Source organism: Lepus europaeus, chromosome 5 (genome assembly GCF_033115175.1).
Source record: "Lepus europaeus isolate LE1 chromosome 5, mLepTim1.pri, whole genome shotgun sequence".
Classification (NCBI taxonomy): domain Eukaryota; kingdom Metazoa; phylum Chordata; class Mammalia; order Lagomorpha; family Leporidae; genus Lepus; species Lepus europaeus.
In genome coordinates this window covers 44,128,291-44,151,234 of record NC_084831.1, presented here as the reverse complement: position 1 = coordinate 44,151,234, position 22,944 = coordinate 44,128,291, and the positions used below count along the sequence as shown (strand labels likewise).

At 51.4% G+C, this 22,944-nt stretch overlaps 2 protein-coding genes across 2 annotated transcripts in view; one reads left to right on the top strand and one right to left on the bottom strand.

Annotated features, from left to right (window-relative positions):
* Positions 1 to 604: 604 nt before the first annotated feature.
* On the bottom strand, positions 605 to 18,809 carry SHISAL2A (shisa like 2A). The gene is given in 4 exon segments (XM_062191346.1): positions 605 to 631; positions 633 to 832; positions 10,316 to 10,455; positions 18,624 to 18,809. Coding segments are annotated over 4 exon segments (549 nt in total). The 5' UTR covers positions 18,806 to 18,809.
* A 151-nt stretch (positions 18,810 to 18,960) lies between these two features.
* TUT4 (terminal uridylyl transferase 4) overlaps positions 18,961 to 22,944 on the top strand; it is a 215,245-nt gene continuing 211,261 nt past the window's right edge. Inside the window, exon 1 of the mRNA XM_062191334.1 lies at positions 18,961 to 18,977. The gene's annotated coding sequence lies outside the window, so the exon portion shown is untranslated. The remainder of the gene's footprint in view (positions 18,978 to 22,944) is intronic.

The following is a 22,944-nucleotide window of genomic DNA, read 5'->3' as shown; positions in this document are numbered from 1 at the left end:
CACTTTGGTGTTTATAAAGAGAATTTAAATCCATTACCCCATGGAACACTTGCAAAAACCCCGCAAGGAAACTGAGGTTGGGGAGACTAAGGGCCTTTATCAGGGCCACATGGGAGCCTGTGTGCAGTCTGCTGGCCGCTCTGTCTCTCCCCTGTCATTCACTCCCGCCCACCTACGAGGCTGAATGACGGCTCTGCCCTGTGCCCGCTACTCTCCCTCCTGTTCTCCTTCCTTGGCCAACTGCTCCCTCCAAGGCGGCCAGAGCTGCTGGACAGGCAGGGGTCACCCACTTACTGTGGGACAGGGGAACCAAGTCAGAGTCGGCTGGCTCCCCAGTTAAGCAAGGCGCTCCTCTGCACGCCCTGGGCTTCTCCCTTCGCACAGAGCTGTTGCTGACCATTCTCCTGGGCTCCTGTCTGCCTTCGCTGGCCCACATGGACGTGGCAGAGCAGCGTACACGAGTACCCAGCAGAACGTGGGGGCTTCTGCCGGGAAGAGCCCTCATCGATCTCGCTCACTCCGAAGTCCGTGTGCCCATTCCTACTCCCTCCTTTCACCAAAAGGAGACTCCAGAAGGGGTGGATGTGAGATGTTTATTGGATGCTTATGGGACTGGTCCACATGGGTCAGGGGTGGGGGACAAGGGCCTTAGGGCTGCCTGGAATGTCACTGGTGGTCACTGTGGCCGTGAAGCAGTACCCGCGGAGGCAACCAGTGCTTGTTCTCCTTGCCTTCCAGACGTGGGTTCAAGAAGGGGTCACGCTGCCCCGAGGGCACACTGCTGCGATGCCTGTGCTCACACCCTGATGGTCGGTGGGTAAGTCCTCCCGGCCTGGAAAACAGCAAGCAGAGGTGTGGGGCTTCCACCGGCAAAAAACTTATTTATTTATTTGAAAGGCAAAGTTATATATACAGAGAGAGGCAGAGACAAAGAGAGATAACTTCCATCTGCTGGTTCACTACCCAAATGATCACAACAATTGGATCTGGGCTGATCTGAAGCCAGGAGCCAGAAGCTTTTTCCGGGTCTCCCATGTGGGTGACAGGGCCCAAACACTTGGGCCATCTTCTGCTGCTTTCCCAGGCACATTAGCAGGGGAGCCAGATTGGAAGTAGAGCAGCCAGGACTTGAACCGGCACCCATATGGGATGCTGGCACCACACATAGCAGTTTTACCCACTATGCCACAATGCTGGACCAAAGGTAGTTGCTATTAAAAAAAAAAAATCCTTTCTGGGGACCAGCACCATGGGCGTAGTGGTAAAGCCGCTGCCTGCAGCACCCATGTCCCATATGGGCACTGGTTCAAGTCCTGGCTGCCCCATTTCCAATCCAGCTCCCAGCCCTGGCCCCCTGGCTGTTGCAGCCATTTGGGGAGTGAACCAGTGGATGGAAGATTGATCTCTCTCTCTCTCTCTCTGTTTCTCCCTCTCCTTCTCTGTAACTCTGCCTTTCAAATAAATAAGATAAATCTTTTTAAAAAAATTCTTTTCAGAGACAGCATTGTGGTGCAGTGGGTTAAGCTGTCACCTGTGATGCCAGCATCCCATTTGATGAGTTTGAGTCCCGGCTGCTCCACTTCTGATCCAGCTCCCTGCTAATTAGTAGGAAGCTGGATCAGAAAGTGGAGTTGGGACTCTATCCCTGTCACTCTGATAATAAGATGTGGGCATCCTAGATAATGGCCCAAGCCACTGCACCACAATGCCCACCCCAGAAAATTGATATTTTTTTTATTTTATTTTATTTTATTTTTTTTTGACAGGCAGAGTGGACAGTGAGAGAGAGACAGAGAGAAAGGTCTTCCTTTTGCCGTTGGTTCACCCTCCAATGGCCGCCGCGGTTGGCGCGCTGCGGCCGGCGCACCGCGCTGATCCGATGGCAGGAGCCAGGTGCTTATCCTGGTCTCCCATGGGGTGCAGGGCCCAAGCACTTGGGCCATCCTCCACTGCACTCCCTGGCCACAGCAGAGAGCTGGCCTGGAAGAGGGGCAACCGGGACAGGATCGGTGCCCCGACCGGGACTAGAACCCGGTGTGCCGGCGCCGCAAGGCGGAGGATTAGCCTGTTGAGCCACGGCGCCGGCCAGAAAATTGATATTGATACAATATGATTAACTAAGCTCCAGATCCTGTTCACTTTTGTTTTTAGATGCACTTTTTTCGGGTGTATAGTACTATGAAATTTTATCACACATCTAGGCTTACATAACTATTGCCCCCACAGTCAGGGTAAAGAATTTTTCCATCACCATGAGGAAACCTCCTCATGCGATCCCTTTGTAATCAGACCTTCCCCTAAACCTAACTCTTTCAACCACAGGTCCTCTCTCCATGATGATAAATTTGCCATCTTGGAAGTGTTATATAAGTGGAATTACAAAGTCTACAACCTTTTGAGATAGGCTTTTTTTTTACTTAGCATAATTCCCTTTGGACCCATCTAAGTCACTGCTTGTGTCAATAGTACATTCTTTTTTCTATTTTTTTTTTTTTTTTTTGACAGGCAGAGTGGACAGTGAGAGAGAGACAGAGAGAAAGGTCTTCCTTTTGCCATTGGTTCACCCTCCAATGGCCGCCGCGGTAGCGCGCTGCGGCCGGCGGACCGCGCTGTTCCGATGGCAGGAGCCAGGTGCTTCTCCTGGTCTCCCATGGCGTGCAGGGCCCAAGGACTTGGGCCATCCTCCACTGCACTCCCTGGCCACAGCAGAGAGCTGGCCTGGAAGAGGGGCAACCGGGACAGGATCGGTGCCCCAACCGGGACTAGAACCCGGTGTGCCGGCGCCGCAAGGCGGAGGATTAGCCTGTTGAGCCACGGCGCCGGCCTTTTTTCTATTTTTTAATAAAGATTTATTTATTTGAAAGGCAAATTACAGAGCGAGCGAGAGAGAGGCATTGATCTTCCATCTGCTGGTTTACTCCCCAAATGGCTGCAACTGTTGGGGCTGACCTAGGCTGAAGCCAGAAGCTGGAACTTCATCTGGGTCTCCCACATGGGTTGTAGCAGTCCAAGCACTTGGGCCATTATCTACTGCTTTCCCAGGCACATTCGCAGGGAGATGGATTGGAAACTGATCAGCTGAGCCTTGAACTGGTGCTCTGATATGGGATGCCAGTGGTGCAGGCAGTGGCTTAACCTGCTGTGCCCTCAATGCCAGCCCCTAATACATTCCTTTTTCATGACTGTGTAATATTCCACTGAATAGTAGCACCATTTGAAGGACATGTTGAAACAGAGCCCCCAAACAGTGCCTTGGATGCAGATGGTGGTTACCATTAGTCCCATCTCCTCGCTCACCTCCCTTGACTTAACTCATTGAACTGAGGGAGATTCTTTTTTTTTTTTTCCTTTTAATTTTTTTTTTTTTTGACAGGCAGAGTGGACAGTGAAAGAGAGACAGAGAGAAAGGTCTTCCTTTTGCCGTTGGTTCACCCTCCAATGGCCGCCGCGGTAGGCGTGCTGCGGCTGGCGCACCGCGCTGTTCCGATGGCAGGAGCCAGGTGCTTCTCCTGGTCTCCCATGGGGTGCAGGGCCCAAGCACTTGGGCCATCCTCCACTGCACTCCCTGGCCACAGCAGAGAGCTGGCCTGGAAGAGGGGCAACCGGGACAGGATCGGTGCCCCGACCGGGACTCGAACCCGGTGTGCCGGCGCCGCAAAGCGGAGGATTAGCCTAGTGAGCTGCGGTGCCGGCCTAAACTGAGGGAGATTCTAATCACTGAGTTCATGAGGCCATTTGTTCCCCTAACAGACATTACTTTAGCAGCCAGTATTGTCTCAAGGAGATATGTTCAGGTCTGGGCAGGAAGTAACTACCACCTGCATGTGGCCCCCGGGCTGACTGAGGCTCCCCGGGCCTTCACAACAAGCAGAGGACATTATACAGGCAGCTCATGTGCAGCATCTTGTTGATTCTTCACAGTGGGGCTGCTGGGTTCCCATGTGCCCATGACCTTGGCTTTGTTCCTTATCTCAACTCTTTTGCAGACACCCAGGGCGTGAAACAGAGAAAGAAGGTGTGAGTCTCAGCACCTGGCTGGAAGCCAGCAGGCAGCTGCCCCCGTCTTTTGCTTCCCTTGTTCCCGACTCCCCCTTCCTCACAGTCTCTTCAAAAACTCCAAAACGCCCCCATTCCGGAGGAGAGTGGACTTGAGACCCTGAGGTCTGCCACCCCTCATCTGTTGACAGATGAAACTTTCTGTTTCCTTTACCTCCTAACCTTGTCCTAATTATTATTGAGTTAACCCACTACACCACAATGTTGGCCCCTGCTAATGTGCCTGGGAAAGCAGTAGATGATGGCCCAAGTGCTGGGCCCCTGCCACCCATGTGGGAGACCTGGATGGAGGTCTTGGCTCCTGGCTTCAGCCAGGCCCGGGCTTATGAGGCATTTGGGGAGTGAATCAGTAGATGAAACATTTGTCTCTGGGCCAGCGCTGTGGCGTAGCAGGTAAAGCTGCTGCCTGCAGTGCCAGCATCCCATAGGGGCGCTGGTTTGAGTCCCGGATGCTCCACTTCTAATCCAGCTCTCTGCTGTGGCCTGGGAAAGCAGTGGAAGATGGCCCAAGTGCTTGGGCCCCTGCACCTACATGGGAGACCAAGAAGAAGCTCCTGGCTCCTGGCTTCGGATCGGCGCAGCTCTGGTCATTGTGGCCATTTGGGGAGTGAACCAACAGATGGAAGATCTTTTTCCTCTTTCTCTCTCTCTCTCTCTCTCTGCTTCTCTGTAACTCTGCTTTCAAATAAATAAATAAATCTTAAATAAAAAAAAAGAAAAAAAGGAAACATTTTCTCTCTTTGATGCTCTGCTTTTCAAATACAGCTTTTAAAAAGAAAAGTTTGTGTAAAATAGAATTAAAAAGATAATTTTACCTTTAAAAATGGGGTAGAAAGTAGAGTGGCCTCATCCTTCTCTTTCCTTTTCTCCGAACTTGCTGTGCGCCCCTAGACTGCATTTATGAAACACTAATTTTTTCCCACATTGAATTAACTGCAGTGCTCTTGGTCTTTCCTGCTGTGAAATGGGGGTGATGTGCGCACTACATGTCCCACTGCACAGCATGAGAGCCAACAGGAAGGCCAGTCTGTTAGGGATGCCGCTATGAGCAATGCCGAGCCATGGGTCTGGAAATGGTCTCGGAGCAGGAGGAGGGCCTGGCGGCTCCTGGTGACTGTGTCAGGTAGAGAGGGAAGCACAGCAAAACACAATGAAGACGAATGGAGAAACAAGGAACTGAGTGTGAGCAAACAGATCCTACAGCTATCATTTAGTAAAAGGTCAGGAAATGCAGTTTCCATCTTAAGAAGCAAAGAAGCAAGAGTACATGCTGTCCCGACCCTAGTGACTGGGGGGTCCAGCTGGGGGCTGAGCAGCGCGAAGGGGGAGGCTGCTTCTGTTCACACACTCAAGGGAGGAACTGCCTTCCCCTGGAGCCAGCGAGGCTGGAGGGAGAGGAGCAGGGGAGCGGGGCACGCCCCGGAGCAGCCCCGGGTCCTGGCCTGGCGGGCCCTTGGAGATGGAAACACACACGCCTGAATTCTAGCTCCACAGTCCACGAGCTGTGACTCCTTGAACAAGTCATCCCGGTTCTCTTAGACCTCTTTTCACATCTGTAAAGTGGGTGACAGTGACAGGGAGGCTGGAGGATGAGATGAGCTGGCGCATGTAAAGCTTCCCATAGCGGCCAAGGGGCATGCCTTTGGCCTGCAGCTAAGCCATCGGTTAGGACACCTGCCTCCCACATCAGAGCACCTGGGTTTGATCTGTGGCTCTGGTTCTTGATTCTACCTCCTTGCCAATGAGGACCCAGGTAGGCTGCGTAATTGGGTTTCTATCACGCATGCTACCTCCTTGCCAATGAGGACCCAGGCAGGCTGCGTAATTGGGTTTCTATCACGCATGTGCAAGAGCCTGCTCCTGGCTTCAGCTTCCCCTGACTTTTGTGGGCATTTAGGGAGTGAACCAATGAGCTCCGTCTTTTTGTATCTCAAATAAAAAGCAAAAACAAAAACAAAAAACAGTGTCTGGCACATGACAGGGACTTCCTTTTCACAGTGACAGAGAGGAGGAGAGGAGGGGTCGAGGTGGAGTTGGCTCTGTCACTCACTCACCAGGTGACTTCGAGCCTCAGTTTCCCTATCTGTAAAATGGAAGTAATAGTAAGATCTATACTTTCCCCAAGAGCTGTGAGAAGCAAAAGAGATGGTCTATTTAGTTAGTTCATTTTAGCTACCGTGTTGTATTTCACTATTACACTACACCACGGTTTATCCACCCATTTCAACAGTGGTGGACACTCAGTGTGCTTCCAACTGACCGGCTATCCTGATATCTATCCTACAAGTTCTCTCCTAATACAGTGATTTCTCTAAAGCAGATAACCAGAAACAGAATCACTGAGTTACAGGATACATTTCTAGTGTCAGCAGATGTCAAGCTGCTCTACAAACTGGTGATACCGATGTATACTCTTAACCAGCAGCACGGAGAGGACCCATTTCGCCTCCCACGTGAACCACTTCTGCACTTTTGGCAGTGTAATTGTTTTAAAGAAGTAATGTTTAAATTGCTTCCTCCTGATTATGAGTAAGGTTGAACATCCTTTTGTGTATACTGGGCATCTGTGATTTTGTGTGTGTGTGGATTACACTTTTCTCATTTGTTTAAAGGGGTGCTTTTATACTCTAGGTATCAATCCTGTCATATTTTACATACAGTCAGTTCTCATTACGCACAGGACCTATGTTCCATAAAGTCACCGCCAACACTGAATTAGTAAATGCCGAACGGTCACTGCTAGGGAAAACCCAAGGTAAGGGCCCTCTGAGCAATCTGTCACATTTTTGTTAACCAATGGATACATAACTTTGCTTATTAGTGTTTCTGTTAAGAGACTCCTTATTGATGTACGTAATTAACTCATTAACACTAAACTTGCAGCCAACACACCGTAACTCCTGCCTGAATGAAGCCTAACTCACACGTTTCTCCTGCCAGGCGCGGCACAGCCTTCTTGTGCTCAGCACTTCAGTGCTACGCATGCAGCCCATTTTAAACGGTGACATCATCCACAAAAATACAGCCATCGTGGCACTAAATAGACTGCGGGAAGGACACCTGATGACTGGGCTGAAACAGGAAGGCTGAGCTCTGCCTTGCTACCGTCTCCTGGGAGCACAGGCGGCCGCTCTGAGCGTGCCCGAATCTGCAAACGACCTCAGAGTGCCTCTACTAGGGACGGAGAGGTGACAAGTAAGTTTAGCAACTAGGCAAAAAGATTCCCAAATATGGAATCTGAGGAGAGTAAGGATCAATTATGTGTAGGTGTATAGACATTTGTGTTTATTATATCTTTGCAGCCCATCACTTGTTTCTGAGATTTATATATGGTGTGTTTTGTATTAGACTCAGGAAGATTTGCCAAGTTGTTTCTTTCATGTAAAAAAAATAAATTTTTCATATTTAGTTAGTCTGTTTCTGAACTCTCTATTCCTGAGTTTCTCAACTTTGGGACAAGTGACATTTGGGGCCAACAACTCTTTGTTACGGGGTATTGTTTTCTGAGGGGCAGGTGTTTTCCCAGCATGCCTGTGCCTGTGCCAGTAGGTACCAGTGTCATCCCTCTCCCGACTATGACAACCAAACGCCACTTAGTGCCCAGGTACCCAGTGGTCAGCACCTGGTTGAGAGCCACTGCACTGCCCAATTCTGTGCCCGTATTTCACTGACAAAGCTTATGTCCTTTTCAACTGTCCTGCATCTGACTTCCCAGTAGGGTGAATAAAGAAGACTCAGGCGGGTAGACAGTGCAGTATGAGTTAGTGACATGGTGTGGTCACGTGGGGCGGAGGTGCAGGGGACAGTGATGTCTCCAGAGGGAGATTTGTATCCCCCCAACTCCAGCTCCTCAAATGCCCTATCACGGCATCCCAGAGGCAAAAATAAACAATGAACATAAACATGAGCTCTGCGAACAAGAGCACATCCTGTGCCTGACCAGCAAGTCTCTCTTCTTTGTTTTCCAAAATTGCCATAGTCATTCTGATACCTGTGTACTTTAGATTAATCTTAGAATTCACTGGGCAATTGCTTCTCGGCCTTTTGGCTAAGATCAAGTGTAGAATTCACTGAGCAAATTCCGTGTAAGACTTTGTCGGGATTTTTCTGCATAGATTAATTTTGGAAGAACTGACATTTTCCTTTCCACACATATGCCATGTCCCACCAGATAGGTAGGTTCTGTTTGGTCTTTTTTCTTTAAGATTTATTTATTTGAAAAGCAGAATGACAGAGAAAGAGGTCTTCCATTCACTGATTCATTCCCTCAATACCCACAACAGCAGAGACTGGGCCAGGCCACAGCCAGGAGCCAGGAATTCCATTCAGATCTCCCATGTGGGTGGCAGGAGCCCAAATATTCGGGCCATCCTCTGCTGTTTTCCCAGGCACATTAGCAGTGAGCTCGATTGGAAGCAGAATGGCCAGGACTCAAATGAACAGTCCAGTGTGCATGCAGCGTGGGTTAACCCACAGCGCCTGCCCCAGACAGGTTTTTTGTCTTTCATTAACCTTCATGTTTCTCTCTAAGAGTTGAAGGATGGGGTGGGGGGTTGGGGTGGACACGAGAGAGAGCAAGGGAGTGTTGTGGCCCAGTAGGTTAGGCTGGGTCTGTGTAAGGCTTTGTTCCTATTCCCTACCACCTCCCAGGTCTTCCCAACCCCAGGAAGTATATAATTAAGTATAAAATTCCTTGACACCAAATGTGTCAAATTGACCGCTACTGCCCTGAAGAGCCACCTGCCCTTGTCCTTGCACTGTTTAGACACAGCAGGGTTACTCATGGTCAGGAGGATCCGAGAAGGGTTCTTGAACTGTTGCTTGTTGCATTTGCATTGTTAAGCTAGAAAATCAGCCTTCAGGGCCCGTACTGTGGTACAGTGGGTTAAGCTACGGCCCGCGATGTCAAGATCCCATATAAGCGCCGGTTCAAGTCCCAGCTGCTCTACTTCAGATCCAGCTCTCTGCAATGGCCTGGGAAAGCAGTGGAAGATGGCCCAATTCCTTGGGCCCCTGCACCCACGTGGGAGACCCAGATGGAATTCAGGGCTCCTGGCATCCATCTGGTCCAGCCCGGACTGTTGGCAGACATTTGGGGAGTGAACCAGCAGATGAAAGATTCTCTCTCTCATTCTCTCTCTCCTTCTCTCTGTAACTCTGCCTTTCAAATAAATAAATAAATAAATAAATCTTAAAAAAAAAAAAGAGAAAGAAAATCAGTCATTCAGTTCTTAACAAATGACAGTATTCAGCCCCATGGCTGTCTTGGAGACCTAGCTACTGCCCACTGCCCTTCTGTGTGCCACAGGCTTGCCGCCCTTTCTTCTTTGATGAAGCTTAAATTCCATCCCCTCTTCTCCTGCCTGGCCCCATTCCCTACTGCAGGAGTCTCACTCAGTCCTGCCTACATGGTTTTGGCCATTATTTGCCCTATGCTGGGATACTTTTTCTCCTCTGTTTTGCTTTACCAATTTCTATACTTATCCCACGCTAATTCAAATGGACACATTTCATATCAAACCGCGTTGTAGTTGATTACACACTTGTGCAGACCCTGTGGGGTGGGCAGAAGACAGAGAAGACTGGAGGCAGAAAGTCACAGGCTGAATCTCAGGCCCAGCTATCAGCTTTGTGACCTTTGAACAAGTTACAAACCTCTCTGTGCCTTGGTGTTCTCATCTGGAAAATGGAGATAATATCTATTTCGAATGTTGTCTACAAACTACACTGAAAAATCTATTGCCAGTAGGAACCTGTATCTGTCACGGTACAATGCAAGAGGAGGTAAAACTGTATGCAATGAAAGCTGCACTGGTTTATAGTTTATGCTAGCAAAGGAATAGGTAGTCTCAATGACCAGAATCATCAGGTTATCAAAACAAAACAAAAAACAAAAATACCTATATTTCATTTCTAAGCGTGGGGAGAAGCAAGTTCTTATTTTCTGTTGTTAGGGATAATATTAAAAATCGGCTTGCACTCCCTAAGGCTAGAATTAAAACAGAATCTTACAAATCCTACAACACGGATTAATTCCTGCGTGATGACACTAAACTACTCGAAGCATCCTGAGCACGTGGCAATGTCCACCTGAGGAGAGGCAAAGGAGCCCAAGGTCACCTCCAAATTGGTCCTCGACACCCCCCCCCCCCCCCCCGCCTTCCCGGCCCCGCCCCACTCCGAATCCGCCCCACCTCCCGCCCCGCCCTACAGAGGGCCGGGCTGCTGATACCTGCAAGGCTTCTCGCCTCTTTCTTACCTGTTGTCTGCAAACTTAAGCCTGGGTCCAACTTTGGGTGAGGCTTTGCGCTGATGAACAAGAAACAGAGCACACAGGCGGTGATAACGAAGGCCAGGAGGACCACTGCTGCTACGGACAGGCCCAGGAGCGCGCCGACGCTGGGGAGAGAGGCCCGCCGGGGTGCAAGGGTCAGGTGCTGGAGGTTCTGTGCCTCCCTGTCTCACACAGGCCCGCTCTGCCTAAGCAGGGGACGGCACATCAACAACATGACAGGCTGAGCACTCAGCACACACAGCGTGACCGGCTCCGTGCACCCAGTGTTTGGCACATGTTCCCTTTCTTCTCTCCTCTGCCTGCTTTCCTCGACCGGCTTCCACCCCAGGGAGCAGAGATGGTCTTATTTATTTATTTATTTATTTTAACAAAAATTTTTTTTTGACAGGCAGAGTTAGACCGTGAGAGAGAGAGAGAGAAAGAGAAAGGTATTCCTTCTGTTGGTACACCCCCCAAAATGGCCACTATGGCCGGCGTGCTGCACCGATCTGAAGCCAGGAGCTGGGTGCTTCCTCCTGGTCTCCCATGCAGGTGCAGGGCCCAAGCACTTGGGCCATCCTCCACTGCCTTCCCGGGCCACAGCAGAGAGCTGGCCTGGAAGAGGAGCAACCGGACAGAATCCCGCGCCCCAACCGGGACTAGAACCTGGGGTGCCAGCGCTGTAGGTAGAGGATTAGCCAAGTGAGCCGAGGCACTGGCAACGATTTATTTTGTTTACTTGAAAGGCAAAGTGACAGAGAGAGAGAGATGGGGAGACAGTGAGAGAGAGAGAGATCCTCCATCTGCTGGTTCACAGAACACGCCATCCTCATGGATGCAGGGACCCAAACATTAGGACCATCCTCTGCTGCTTTCCCAGGCATGTTAGCAGGGAGCTGGATTGGAAGTGGAGCAGCTGGGACCGGAACCAGGAACCAGCACTCATATGAGATGCCAGCCTTAGCAGGAGGTGGCTTTACCCACTGCGCCAGCCCCTGGAGGTGGTCTTTAAGGTCCCTTACCTTCCACAGAGCTGTTTCTTAATGATGAAGACACGTGGCAGGCCTGCCTTAGTTAAAAACCGATACTTCAACCTCAAGGTAATTGGTAAGGTAACTTCTGTGGGTCTTCTGACTATGCCAGTGTCAACTCTATGTCCAAGAAGTCTCCTCACTGCTGGGCCCTCAGCCTCCAGCTCCTTGCCTCTTTCCCCAGTCTGGCTTTGGTTGCTTAGAGTTTTTTCCCTTACCCAACTTCTGATGCTGCAGGTATGGGGAGTGGGGGTGTTTTTCCAAACAATACCAGCTGGGTATCCTGTAATTTAGCTCAATTCTGACCTTGTCCACCTGAAAGTGTCAGATCCCGCAGGCAGGGGGCTCAGTCGCACAATACTGCCCCGCACTTCAGGTGTAGACACTGGTGTGCCTAAGACCTTTGGTGTGCCTTTGGGTTTAATTTGCTAGATGGGCTCCCAGACCACAGGGAAACACTTGCTTGTACTCGTTTATCATAAAGATATTACAAAAGATACAGATGAGTGGGCAGATGGAAGACACGCACAGGGCAAGGTCTGGGAGAGGGATAAGGAGCTCCCGTGCCCTCAACAGTAACCCTTCCAGGGCTCTCTTCATGTCCAGAATTGGGAGCTCTTGGAAACTTGTCCTTTTGTATTTTTGTTTTGTTTTGTTTTTTACAGAGGTTTCCTGATGTAGGCATGGCAGATGCCATCAATGGCCAGTCAAGCAACCTTCAGTCCTCCTTCCCTCCTCGCAGGTTGGGGGATGGGGCTGTGAGTTCCAACCCTGGAATCACATGGTTGGTTCCCCTGGCAACCAGCCCCCATTCTGAGGCTCTCCAGGAGCCCACCAGTAGCACCTCATCAGAACAAAAGATGCTTCCATCACCCAGGAAATTATGAAGGATTTAGGGGTGCTGTGTCAGGAGCCTGGGATCACAGACCAAATATTAGAACAGAAGATTCTTGGCCGGCGCCGCGGCTCACTAGGCTAATCCTCCGCCTTGCGGCGCCGGCACACCGGGTTCTAGTCCCGGTCGGGGCACCGATCCTGTCCCGGTTGCCCCTCTTCCAGGCCAGCTCTCTGCTGTGGCCAGGGAGTGCAGTGGAGGATGGCCCAAGTCCTTGGGCCCTGCACCCCATGGGAGACCAGGAGAAGCACCTGGCTCCTGCCATCGGATCAGCGCGGTGCGCCGGCCGCAGCGCGCCTACCGCGGCGGCCATTGGAGGGTGAACCAACGGCAAAAGGAAGACCTTTCTCTCTGTCTCTCTCTCACTGTCCACTCTGCCTGTCAAAAATAAAAAAAATTAAAAAAAAAAATTAAAAAAAAAAAAAAAAGAACAGAAGATTCTTCTAGTATCCTTATCTCCAAGGGTTTCAACTGCTCTGTCTCATGCACTGGAGGCAGAGACCAAATATAGATTTATTATATCATTTCTACTTTCCAGAAAACTGTCTCCTGGCTCAGATACCTAGGGGCCCTGTCTGTCCTATTTCACAGGCTCCCTCCCCATCATCTCCCCATGATGGTGCTGTACCTGTCCTCGGAGGCTTATCCCAAATGTCGTGTCATACTTCTCTCCCCCTGTCCTCAAGCCAGGCCAACCCACACAGGCAGGACACCTTACTCAGGGCTGTTAGGGAAAGAGTAAGGAAGGGGCTTTGGGATCGGACCAACGAGGTTGGGACTCCCTGGGAGATCTTGGTACAGGTATTTAACTTTTGGAGTCTCCACTTCCTCATCTGAAAAGTGAAAATGATCCGCACACAGTACCTTGCAGCTGGTGGTGAGGATGAGTGCACTGACTGTTCTGAGCACGCGTTAAGTATTCAACGTAGTCCTCTGCCCCTGAAGGCGGAGCAGACCATGTTTAAGCAGCTTCATCTTCGCCTTGAACAGGGTCTGGCAGTGTGTAGCTGGCAAATACTGAGTGCCTGCCATGTGTCAGGGCACTGTCAGAAGCTCTCCCCCGGTACTGTGGGTGTTCCAGGCCGCGGCTTAACCACTGCACCCCCATAGCCACCCCTCCCAATAGGAAGGGGTGTGTCTGCACCAGGCTTTGTTCCTTCCTGCCTGCCACTATTCTTCCAGGCTGCCTGTCATTTCCCTTCCTCACCTCTAGCTCCAGACTCCTGCCCTTGACACTTCTACAGGAATTTCACTCTCAGCTGATGGCTGATTTCCTCTGAACATCTTAGAGCTTTGAAGAATCTGCCTTCCCACAGCTAAGTTTTTGGGCACTTCTGTGATGGAACAGTATTGAGCCATTAAATACTTCAAATACTAGTTAAGATCATGGATACATTCTTATAACGTTAAGTGAAAAGAGGAGGACCCCCTATTAATCTATAGCATCACTCCAACTTAACTCAATAAACAAATGCACCAAAGTACACATAGACAGGCAGGATAAAGATTTAGAAATACACCAGACTGCTAACTGGCTGTCTCTGGGTGGAGGGAAGGCTGGGGATGGCCTGTCTGTGTTCCCTTGGGTGTTACCATTGTGGAATATTCTGGCCAGCATTCATTTCTCTTTGCCCGAGGGCTTGCTTACGCCCAGAACAGGCTCTGTGTACACACTGGACAGATCAGAAGCGTGGGATAATTCATGCCTTCTGTCCCCTGCTGGCCCTCATCAATGATGGACAGAACCTGGCTCTCAGAGGGGATAACTCCGGGGTGCATGGCCTCCCCCGCCTGGCAGGGTGGATCAGGCTCTGGAGAGCGCCAGTGTGACTTGCTGGGGAATACATCTGCTGTTGGCTTCTCTCCTTCCCGATCTCACTTCTCTACCTTTATAGGGTCACTGTCCCTGTAAACCACTTGCCATGACATCTTCTGAGAGTCTTTTGGGAAACTCAAACTAAAACACTGGTCAGTCATGAGTCACTCATGAGTTCTTCTATTTCACATCTTCCACATTGTGTGTATAGAACAAGGGGGCTTTAAAAAGGGGAAAATGGAATTAAAAGATAGTTCAGGGGCTGGTGCTGTGGTGAAATGGGTTAATCCTCCACCTACGGTGCCAGCATCCCATATGGGCTCCGGTTCTAGTCCTGGCTGCTCTTCTTCTGATCCAGCTCTCTGCTATGGCCTGGGAAAGCAGTAGAAGATGGCCCAAGTGCTTGAGCCCCTGCACCCACATGGGAGACCCGGAAGACGCTCCTGGGCTCTTAGCTTCAGATCGGCCCAGCTCTGGCCATTGTGGCCATTTGGGGAGTGAACCAGAGGATGGAAGATCTTTCTCTATGTCTCTCCCTCTCACTGTCTGTAACTCTACCTCTCAAATAAATAAAAATCCTAAAAAAATAAAGGGATGCTTACATTTTAAAAAATGAGATTGTGAACATTTTTCCACAAACGTTTTGATGCCTTCCTGTCCTTTGTAGCTCTTACAATACTCGAATTAAGCTTAGTTTTCTCTTTTGAGATATGCTTACTGTTCATAGGCTGTTACCTGGGAGACCTGTGGTCAGAGGGGACCCCACCCTTCATGAGGGACGTCTACGGGCACCTGGAAGAAGGGAGACTCTAGAAGGGCCCTCAGAGCACTGGGGGAGGTGTCCCAGGTCAGGTGTCAGTCAGGGCAGCAGGCGCTGTGTCTGCTGACCTGTCTGGGGACAGAGGAAGAGCCCAGGACAGAGTGAGAAAGAACAGAGGAGGCTGCAAGGGGGCAAACCTTCACTTAGCGTAAGATGAACCCTAAGTGACCGGAGGTGTCAGAGACGTCAGTTCCCCACCACCACAGCAGAGTTTGTGCAGGCCACAGGGGAGAGCACCCTCTTTCAATGAGGTTAGAGATTCCTGCCCCAGGTGGGAAACTGGATGGGAGCACCTGTAGCCTTCTAGGATTTCACCATTCTGACTCCGAAAGACTAAAACAGCCCACTGGGACCCTAGGAAGGCACAGGAGGGCCTGACAAATGAGGGCTTTGGACTCAGGTAGTTCTAAGTTCGAATCCTGGACTCAGGAAGTTCTAAGTTCGAATCCTGGTTCTGCCACACATACGCTGAAAACCATTTCCTTGTCTTCCTTTGCCAAGGTTTCTATCTCACCAGGCGACCATCAGGATGAAATGAGATGGTGTACGTAATGCTGACCACCAGTTCTGTCTTCCAGCAGGGCTGCTGCCTTGGACTCACGCCTTGGTGAAAACCAGAACCGGTGATGGAGGGTATTTAGCAAGTGGACCAGGCTGTGGGATGGCGCTGGCTGCTTCTCCACAGGGCATCTTCTCTGCCTGAGATGCGCTTACAGAAGGCAGTACTCCCTCAGCATTCTCTCTCCAAGGAAACGGCGCTCACCTGGAGACCGCCTTTCACGAGAAAGGACAGATGGAACCGGGAGCAGACAAGGCCCCCACCCACACTGAGGGGCTCTGTCAGAAGCCAGTCGGAAGAGATGCCCTGGACATCGTGGGGACCCTCAGGTCCCCTCCCCTGGGTGGAGTAAGATGCGGATGTCCTGGCTATGTTTATGAACCATGCTATGTCTGAGCCCAGGAAGCATCGCCCTACATGTTAGAACTTTCAGCTGCCCTTGGGGTCACACTGACCCGGGATGTGACCTCAGTGATCCCCCACCCCACCCCGCTACAGCATTGTCTGAGCTACTACAACACTCCATGTGGAGAAGGTTTCCAAGGCAACAAGAGACCACAAATCGTGTGTAGAGAAGGGAGTGATGGGAGAGGGAAGGGGTCCTTGCTGGATGATGAGAGAGTCACTCATCTCTGTTCTCCCAAAGGCCAGCACACTCCCAAATGGTAACTCAGCCTCTCTCAAGTATTCTCATCTGTGAGAAGGAGAGAAGGTATGCCAAGACTGTGAATTCCTGAAAGCATCTACCCCGTTCATGGTCCTAGGTGGTGTTCTTTAAATCTATATCCTGCTAACAGGGCTGGGGAACCTCCAGCCTACAGGCCCTATAAAGGCCGTGAAATCATATGGTCTGGCCCTGCCAAGCCGACTTGCAGGTGGGACTTGAAATTCAATAAATCTAGAGCAGGCTCATTTTTAAGTTGATAATTTTGTCTGGCCCGTGAATGATGTTACAAATACCCTAACACCCTGGCAGAAAACAGGTTCCCCATGCCCGGGAGATCTTGAACAATTCACTTTCCTACCTGAGCCTGATTTCCCACCTCTGTGAAGCAGGGAAAGGGAGCTCTGTTTTACTGAGCACCTACTCTACACGGATGACTTTCATGTACTCTGTTTCACTCAGAGCTTAAAAACAATTCCATGAGACAGGCATTACTATTCCCATTTTAAGGATGAGAAAAGAGATTGAAAAACTTTTGCCACCCATATAAAAAATTAGAACCAAAGTTTGGCGCAGGTTCTGAGCAGCCCCAAGGCTCTACACTGTCTTCATTCTTTAGAGGGAGGCCAGCACTATCTTATTTTAGCCCCCAGTAAGACGCCTTCAACAAACACTGCAGTGTTTTACTTTGGGTGTATGTTATTTCTCTCTGAACAGACAGAGTGCTTCTTGGGGGCAGGGGCTCATCATTGTTTGCACCCCCCCATTGTGCGATGTGCTTTGACAAAGCAAAGGCAGTAAACGGGTAAATGAATATATGGATGAACAGAAATAAACTAATACGATTTCCTAGGTGATACTAGGAGCCAAGTGCGCAGGATATGATAACCTGGCATTTGAAAATCATTTAGGGGCCGGAGCTGTGGTGTAGTAGGCTAAGCCTCCACCTGTGGCGTCAGCATTCCATATGAGTTCCCGTTCAAGTCCTGGCTGCTCCACTTCTGATCCAGCTCCCTGCTATGGCCTGGGAAAGCAGTAGAAGATGGCCCAAGTGCTTGGCCCCTGCACCCATGTGGGAGACCTGGAAGAAGCTCCTGGCTCCAGACCAGCTCAGCGCTAACTGTTGCAGCCATTTGGGAAGTGAAACAGCAGATGGAAGACTCTCTGCCTCTCTCTCTCTCAGTGTAATTCTGCCTTTCAAATAAATAAATAAATCTTACAAGAATACTTTAAAAAAGAAAATAATTTCGCATTAAACAGCCTAGAAAAAGCAGTAATATTTATAACTGCTGGGTGGGGGTGGGGGCATATACCAAGTTGGTTTCACCCCCGTCACCTCTTGATCCTTGCCTTAGTTGGACATCAGGGCAATGACTGATCATTCTCCCCATTTGACAGATAAAAAGACAGAGGCTCAGAGAGGTCTTATGGCATATGGTGCTGTCCTTCCCCACCCAGAGGGTGTGCAACCTGCTCATATATCTCCAGGGACAGGCAAATTGCTACCCACTGAGATGACTCCTTCTACTCTTGCTAATGCCTGTTTCCCAGAGCATCACGTCCCATTCTCTGGGTGAGACCTCTGGAGACCCAGGGGGAATTAAGGACTATTGCCCCCTCAGCTCTCTCCAGAGATTCCAGAAATGCCAGAACTGGCCTAACCAACCCTTTCCCTGAACAAATCGGATACCTGAGCTCCCATGGGTGGGGGGACTCACCCAAACTTCACTTCTGTTAAGAGGGCCAGAGCCAGGTTCTGCTGCAGTTTTACTCCACTATTTCATGAAGGGCCTTGGAGGCAGCTCTGACCCCCCAGGTCTCCTGCCCTAGCTCAGGGGTGGGGTCCACCACCAGCACCAGCCATGGGGCTTGGCACACACTAAGTGCTCAGCTCAAAGAATGGCTAAATGAGAAGGGAAAGGAAGGGGCTGAAGCTGGGGTGGGAGTGGAGCATCAGGTGAGGAGGAAGGTTTGGTGTGGAGGTTGGGTGGGGGTCTCGGTAAGGTCTGGGGTCAGGATGTCAGAGTGGTGCTGGGAGGGTGGGGGGAGGCGGCCGGAGCAGGGGGAGAGCCTGGGGCAGGGCTGGGAGTGGGTAAGGACCGGAATAAGCCGGTGTGGATAGTAAGAAGGGGCCACTTGATGCGGACTGCAGTTTGCGTTTCCTGTGAAGATGGAAGTCGGCTGTCAGGTAGGGGTTGGCAGGATTTGGAGTAGGTTGAAAGTGGTGATGGAAGTTTCGAGGTGGGGGCAGAGAGGGTAGTCTGGGGGTAAGGACTGGGGTGAGATTCTGGCATGGGTCTCAGCGGTTGGGATCGGCATGCGGGAACAGAGCTGAGAGGGGGATCGGGTGAGAGGGGAGGTCGGTATCGGGCACCAGTGGTAAGCGTGGGGCGGCGGTCGGTGCCGATGTGCCGGTGGGCACTTGGATGAGAGCTAAAGCTTAGCCCGCGCCGGCGAGGGGCCGCGAGGGGCCGGGGTTGAAGCTGGGGTTAGGGCCGGCGCCCGTACCTGAGCCACCACATGTAGCCGTGCTCGTAGGGGAAGAAGCTGTGCGGGTCGTCGCAGCAGTACTTGTGGTCGCGGAAGCCGCAGCAGAAGACGGCGGCCGCCTCGCCCCCCGGCCGCGGGCAGCTGAAGCCGCGCACCGCCTCCTGCTCGGCGCTCACGTAGCTCGTGCAGGCGCCGCTCATCGCGCCCCGCGGCCCCGGACGGCGGGCCCGGACGGGAACTGAGCCTCACAGAGGCGGAGCCGGAGGGCGCGGGGCAGAGGCGCGCCGAGACGGAGACTCGCAGAGTCTGAGGCGGACACAGCGCCGCGCGCGGAGACGCGGCGGCCGCCCCCGGAACCCGCGGGGAGACCAGGTGCGGAGGAGCCGCGGTACTGAGGAAAAGGGCGGGCGAGCGGGCCGAGGCGCGGTGCGTGGCGAGCGCGGACGGGAGCGGGAGCGGGAGCCAGGAGCGGGCGGCGATGGGGCGCGACCCGCCGAGCCGCCGGGGGAAGCCGGCCCGGAGCCGCCCGCGCGCGCCCAGTCTGTGCACGAGGGCGCTGGGTGCGCAGGGAGACGGGAGGACACGGCCGGGGGGCGGGGCGGGACCTCGAGGCCGCGGGGCGCTGTGCGGGGCGCTGGGGAGCTCGAGGCAGTTCGCGGCGAGCGCGGGAGCTCAGGCGGGCGGCCACGCTGCAGGGTCAGTGTGCGGAGGGTCAACCTCCGCTTCGCGACGACCCTAGTCCAGGAGTGTGCATGCGCATTTTTATAGATGAGGGTTTGCGAACCCATTTTATAGGTGCGAGCTGAGGACCTGCGAAGTGGTTTCTCCCGGCCCCTAACTCCGAGGCATTTTAACCTAGGGCTGGCTCCTTGCTCTCGGTGCGGCTCTCACCAAGCTCTCCGCTGCCCGGGACTTATCTGTGCCCTCCTGACCGGTCTCTTCCTTTCCCTGGGAGCGCTCCCGTGCCCTGACACGGCTCACACTCCCCGGGACCCCTGCCCCTGGCCTGGGACAAGGGGGCCAGTGTGAGTGTGGATCACTGCAAGGGATAACCTTCTTTCCTACACTGCTAGCAAAACCAGAAACCCTCTCCATTTTCAGGAATTCCTTCCGGGTCAGGAGGCAGTGTGCCCCTTAGGAGCAGAGAGTCGGGGCCTGGAGTCCTGGGGCCTTGGTCTCCCCATAGACAGGCAGGTCCACTCTAAGGGCTTGTGACACAGGGCCCTGGCTGGCTGCATTTTTCACAGCGGAGGGTAGAGCAGGAAGGAGCTAATGAGATGCCTCAGGGTCGCCAATCCCTCCACCTCTTTGGGGGTGTGGGAGATCTGTGCTGCAAGCCCTGCTCCACCCCTTCTCTGCTTTTTCTCTCTATGCTTCCGGTTCCTTGTCTTCTCCCAGCTCAGCTGTGCAGATGCCCGTGTGTGACCTGCTCCTGACTTGGGCCCTGGGAATCCGCCAGGGGTCAGATCTGGGTCTGTCCTTGAGAAACATACAGTGTGGAGGAGTGGACAGGGCAGGGCAAGGCAGAGGGGAAGTGTGTGTGGGAGGATCATCTGAGGGAGTCTGGGAGAGTTTTGAGGGGTAGGGGCCCTCGAGGTTCAGTGTAAAGTCAAATATGAAAACTGGAAGAAATTGTTAGCCCTGGAATCCTCCTACCCGTTCCTCCACCCCCCACCCCACGGAGCTGTGGGTCTGCAGACTGGAAGCTGGGTGGTGCACTTTGGCCTCTACTTATCAGAGGGAGAGTGAGAGGGGACAGATCTTTTGGGAAGGAGAGGCTTCATGGAGACATGGAGATCAGCTTAGGAGGAACAAAGTCCTCTGTTCCAGCTTTTGGCAAAAGTAGGAACCCTCCAACAATTTCCAAAACCCTTTTCCAGCCAAGAAGTAATCTGTTGCTCCCAACAGCCCTGAGGGATAAGCCAAGCAGGCGTGACTGTGCCTTTGAGAGAAATACCAAGCCCTGTTTGGCTCAGCGAACCGTGGCCCAGGCAGGGCTGTGCCCATGTCTGTCTAGACGAGGGGTCCCCCTGGCAACCCGACGAAGCCCTAAACGGGATAATGCTTTCGTCCACCAAAATAACTCATTCAGAATTCCAAAGGGCACCGATTAAATTGAATCCTGATTTCATCTTACACTTTCAACAGCGTCAAATAATAAGATCTAGAGATGGATCTTTTAGTGTAACTTTGAGGTAGTGAATGAGAATAAATAATATTTCTTTTTTTTTTTTGAGAGGCAGAGTTAGACAGTGAGAGAGACAGAGAGAAAGGTCTTCCTTCCGTTGGTTCACTCCCCAAATGGCTGCCACGGCCGGTGCTGCGCCGATCCGAAGCCAGGATCCAGGTGCTTCCTCCTGGTCTCCCATGTGGGTGCAGGGCCCAAGCACTTGGGCCATCCTCCACTGCCTTCCTGGGCCACAGCAGAGAGCTGGACTGGAAGAGGAGCAACCCGGGGTGCCGGTGCCGCAGGCGGAGGATTAGCCTAGTGAGCTGTGGCGCCGGCCAGAGAATAAATAATATTTCAAGATATATCTAATGTAGTATAAAAGTACTCATAATTTCTGTTGGTGACAAAATTATAGATACTACTAATACTGCTGTGGGTACGTTTTGCTTTTTGGTTTGGGGATTTATTTTTATTTTTTGCTTATATGCATAATAGAAGGAAATACTAAATTTCAGTTAGTGATGTAAAGACAGTTTTTCCCTTCCAAGTTCATAGACCTTGTATACCTTATGGACCTCTTGGGCTCTGTGGATCTGGTGTTAAAATTCTCTAGCTTCTGCAGCTTAACTCCTACTTTGTTTATTATGAAAATTAATTTATTATTCAGTTTATAGGCAGAGATACAGAGAGACACATAAACAGAGAAAGAGCACCCGTCCACTGGTTCACTCCCCAGATGCCACGACTGGGCTGGACATAAATCAGGAGCTGGGAACTCCATCTCACGTGGGTGACAGGTTCCAATTACTGGAGCCATCGCGCTGCCTCTCAAGATCTGATTAGCAGGAAGCTGGCGTCAGGAACTAAAGCTGATGTCAAACGTAGGCACTGACGTGAGCTGTCTGTGCCTTAACTGCTAGGCTAAATGCCCACCCGTAGCTCCTGCTTCAATGCTGTTTCTTTAGTATGTTGTCTGTGGGCATTTATTGCAGACCTCTTGTGTGCCAGGCCATTTTCCTTCCTGTACGTCATGAGGTTCTTGTAAACTTCCTTTCGGGAGCTGTCGGTCTTCCCGCTTTGCAGGCAAGGTAACTGAGACTCAGAGGAGTGAAGTGATTTACCCAAAGCTGTACAGCCAGTACCTGGCCAGAGCCCTGTACTGCCTCCTCCCCCCTCCCCCGCTGAGGCCTGGGGCCAGAGTCTTCAACACCAGAAGGGAGAGAAGGTCCAGGAAGAAGGGCTGGGCTGGGAGACTCCTGTTTCTGGAGAACATACTGTGCTCCGTGCTTGCTGAAATTGTCTCCTTTAATCCCCACAACAGCCCTGCACACTACTGCTCTACCCTTAAGAAACTTTTTTTTTAAATAATGTCCTCCCTTCATTTTTTTTCCCTCTTTCTCTCTGTCTCTTTAAAGATTTATCTATTTTGTTTGAAAGGAAGAGCTACAGAGAGAGGGAGAATGAGAGAGAGAGAGACAGAGAGGTCTTCCATCTGCTAGTTCACTCTCCAAATGGCCACAACAGCTGGAGCTGGGCCCATCAGAAGCCAGGAGCCAGGAGCTCTATCCGGGTCTCCCATGTGGGTGCAGGGGCCCAAGCACTTGGCCCATCATCTTCTGTTTTCCAAGGCACATTAGCAGAGAGCTGGATCTTAAGTGGAACAGCCAGGACTTAAAATGGTACCCATATGGGATGCTGGCATTGTAGGCTGTAGCTTAACCCACTACGCCACAACTCTGGCCCTCCATTAAGAAATTTTTAAAGGTAAAACACAACATGTTTGTTATAAAATGACAAATTACAAAAGTAGAAAAGCCAGAAGAAAAATGAAAATTGTCCACACAGGAATAGCTATTAATATGTTGGGCTCCCAATGATACCCACGTGGGAGACCAGATGAAGCTCCTGGCTCCTGGCTTCAGCTTGGTTCAACCCTGGCTATTCATTGAAGCCATCAGGGGAATGATCCAGTGGATGGACGATATACTCCCCCCCGCTTCCCTTCTGTTCCTCTGACTTTCTTTCTTTTTCTTTTTAAAGATTTATTTATTTATTTATTTGAAAGTCAGAGGTTTCACAGAGAGAGGAAAGGCAGAGACAGAGAGACAGAGAGAGAGAGAGAGAGAGAGAGAGAGAGGTCTTCCATCCGATGGTCCACTCCCCAATTGG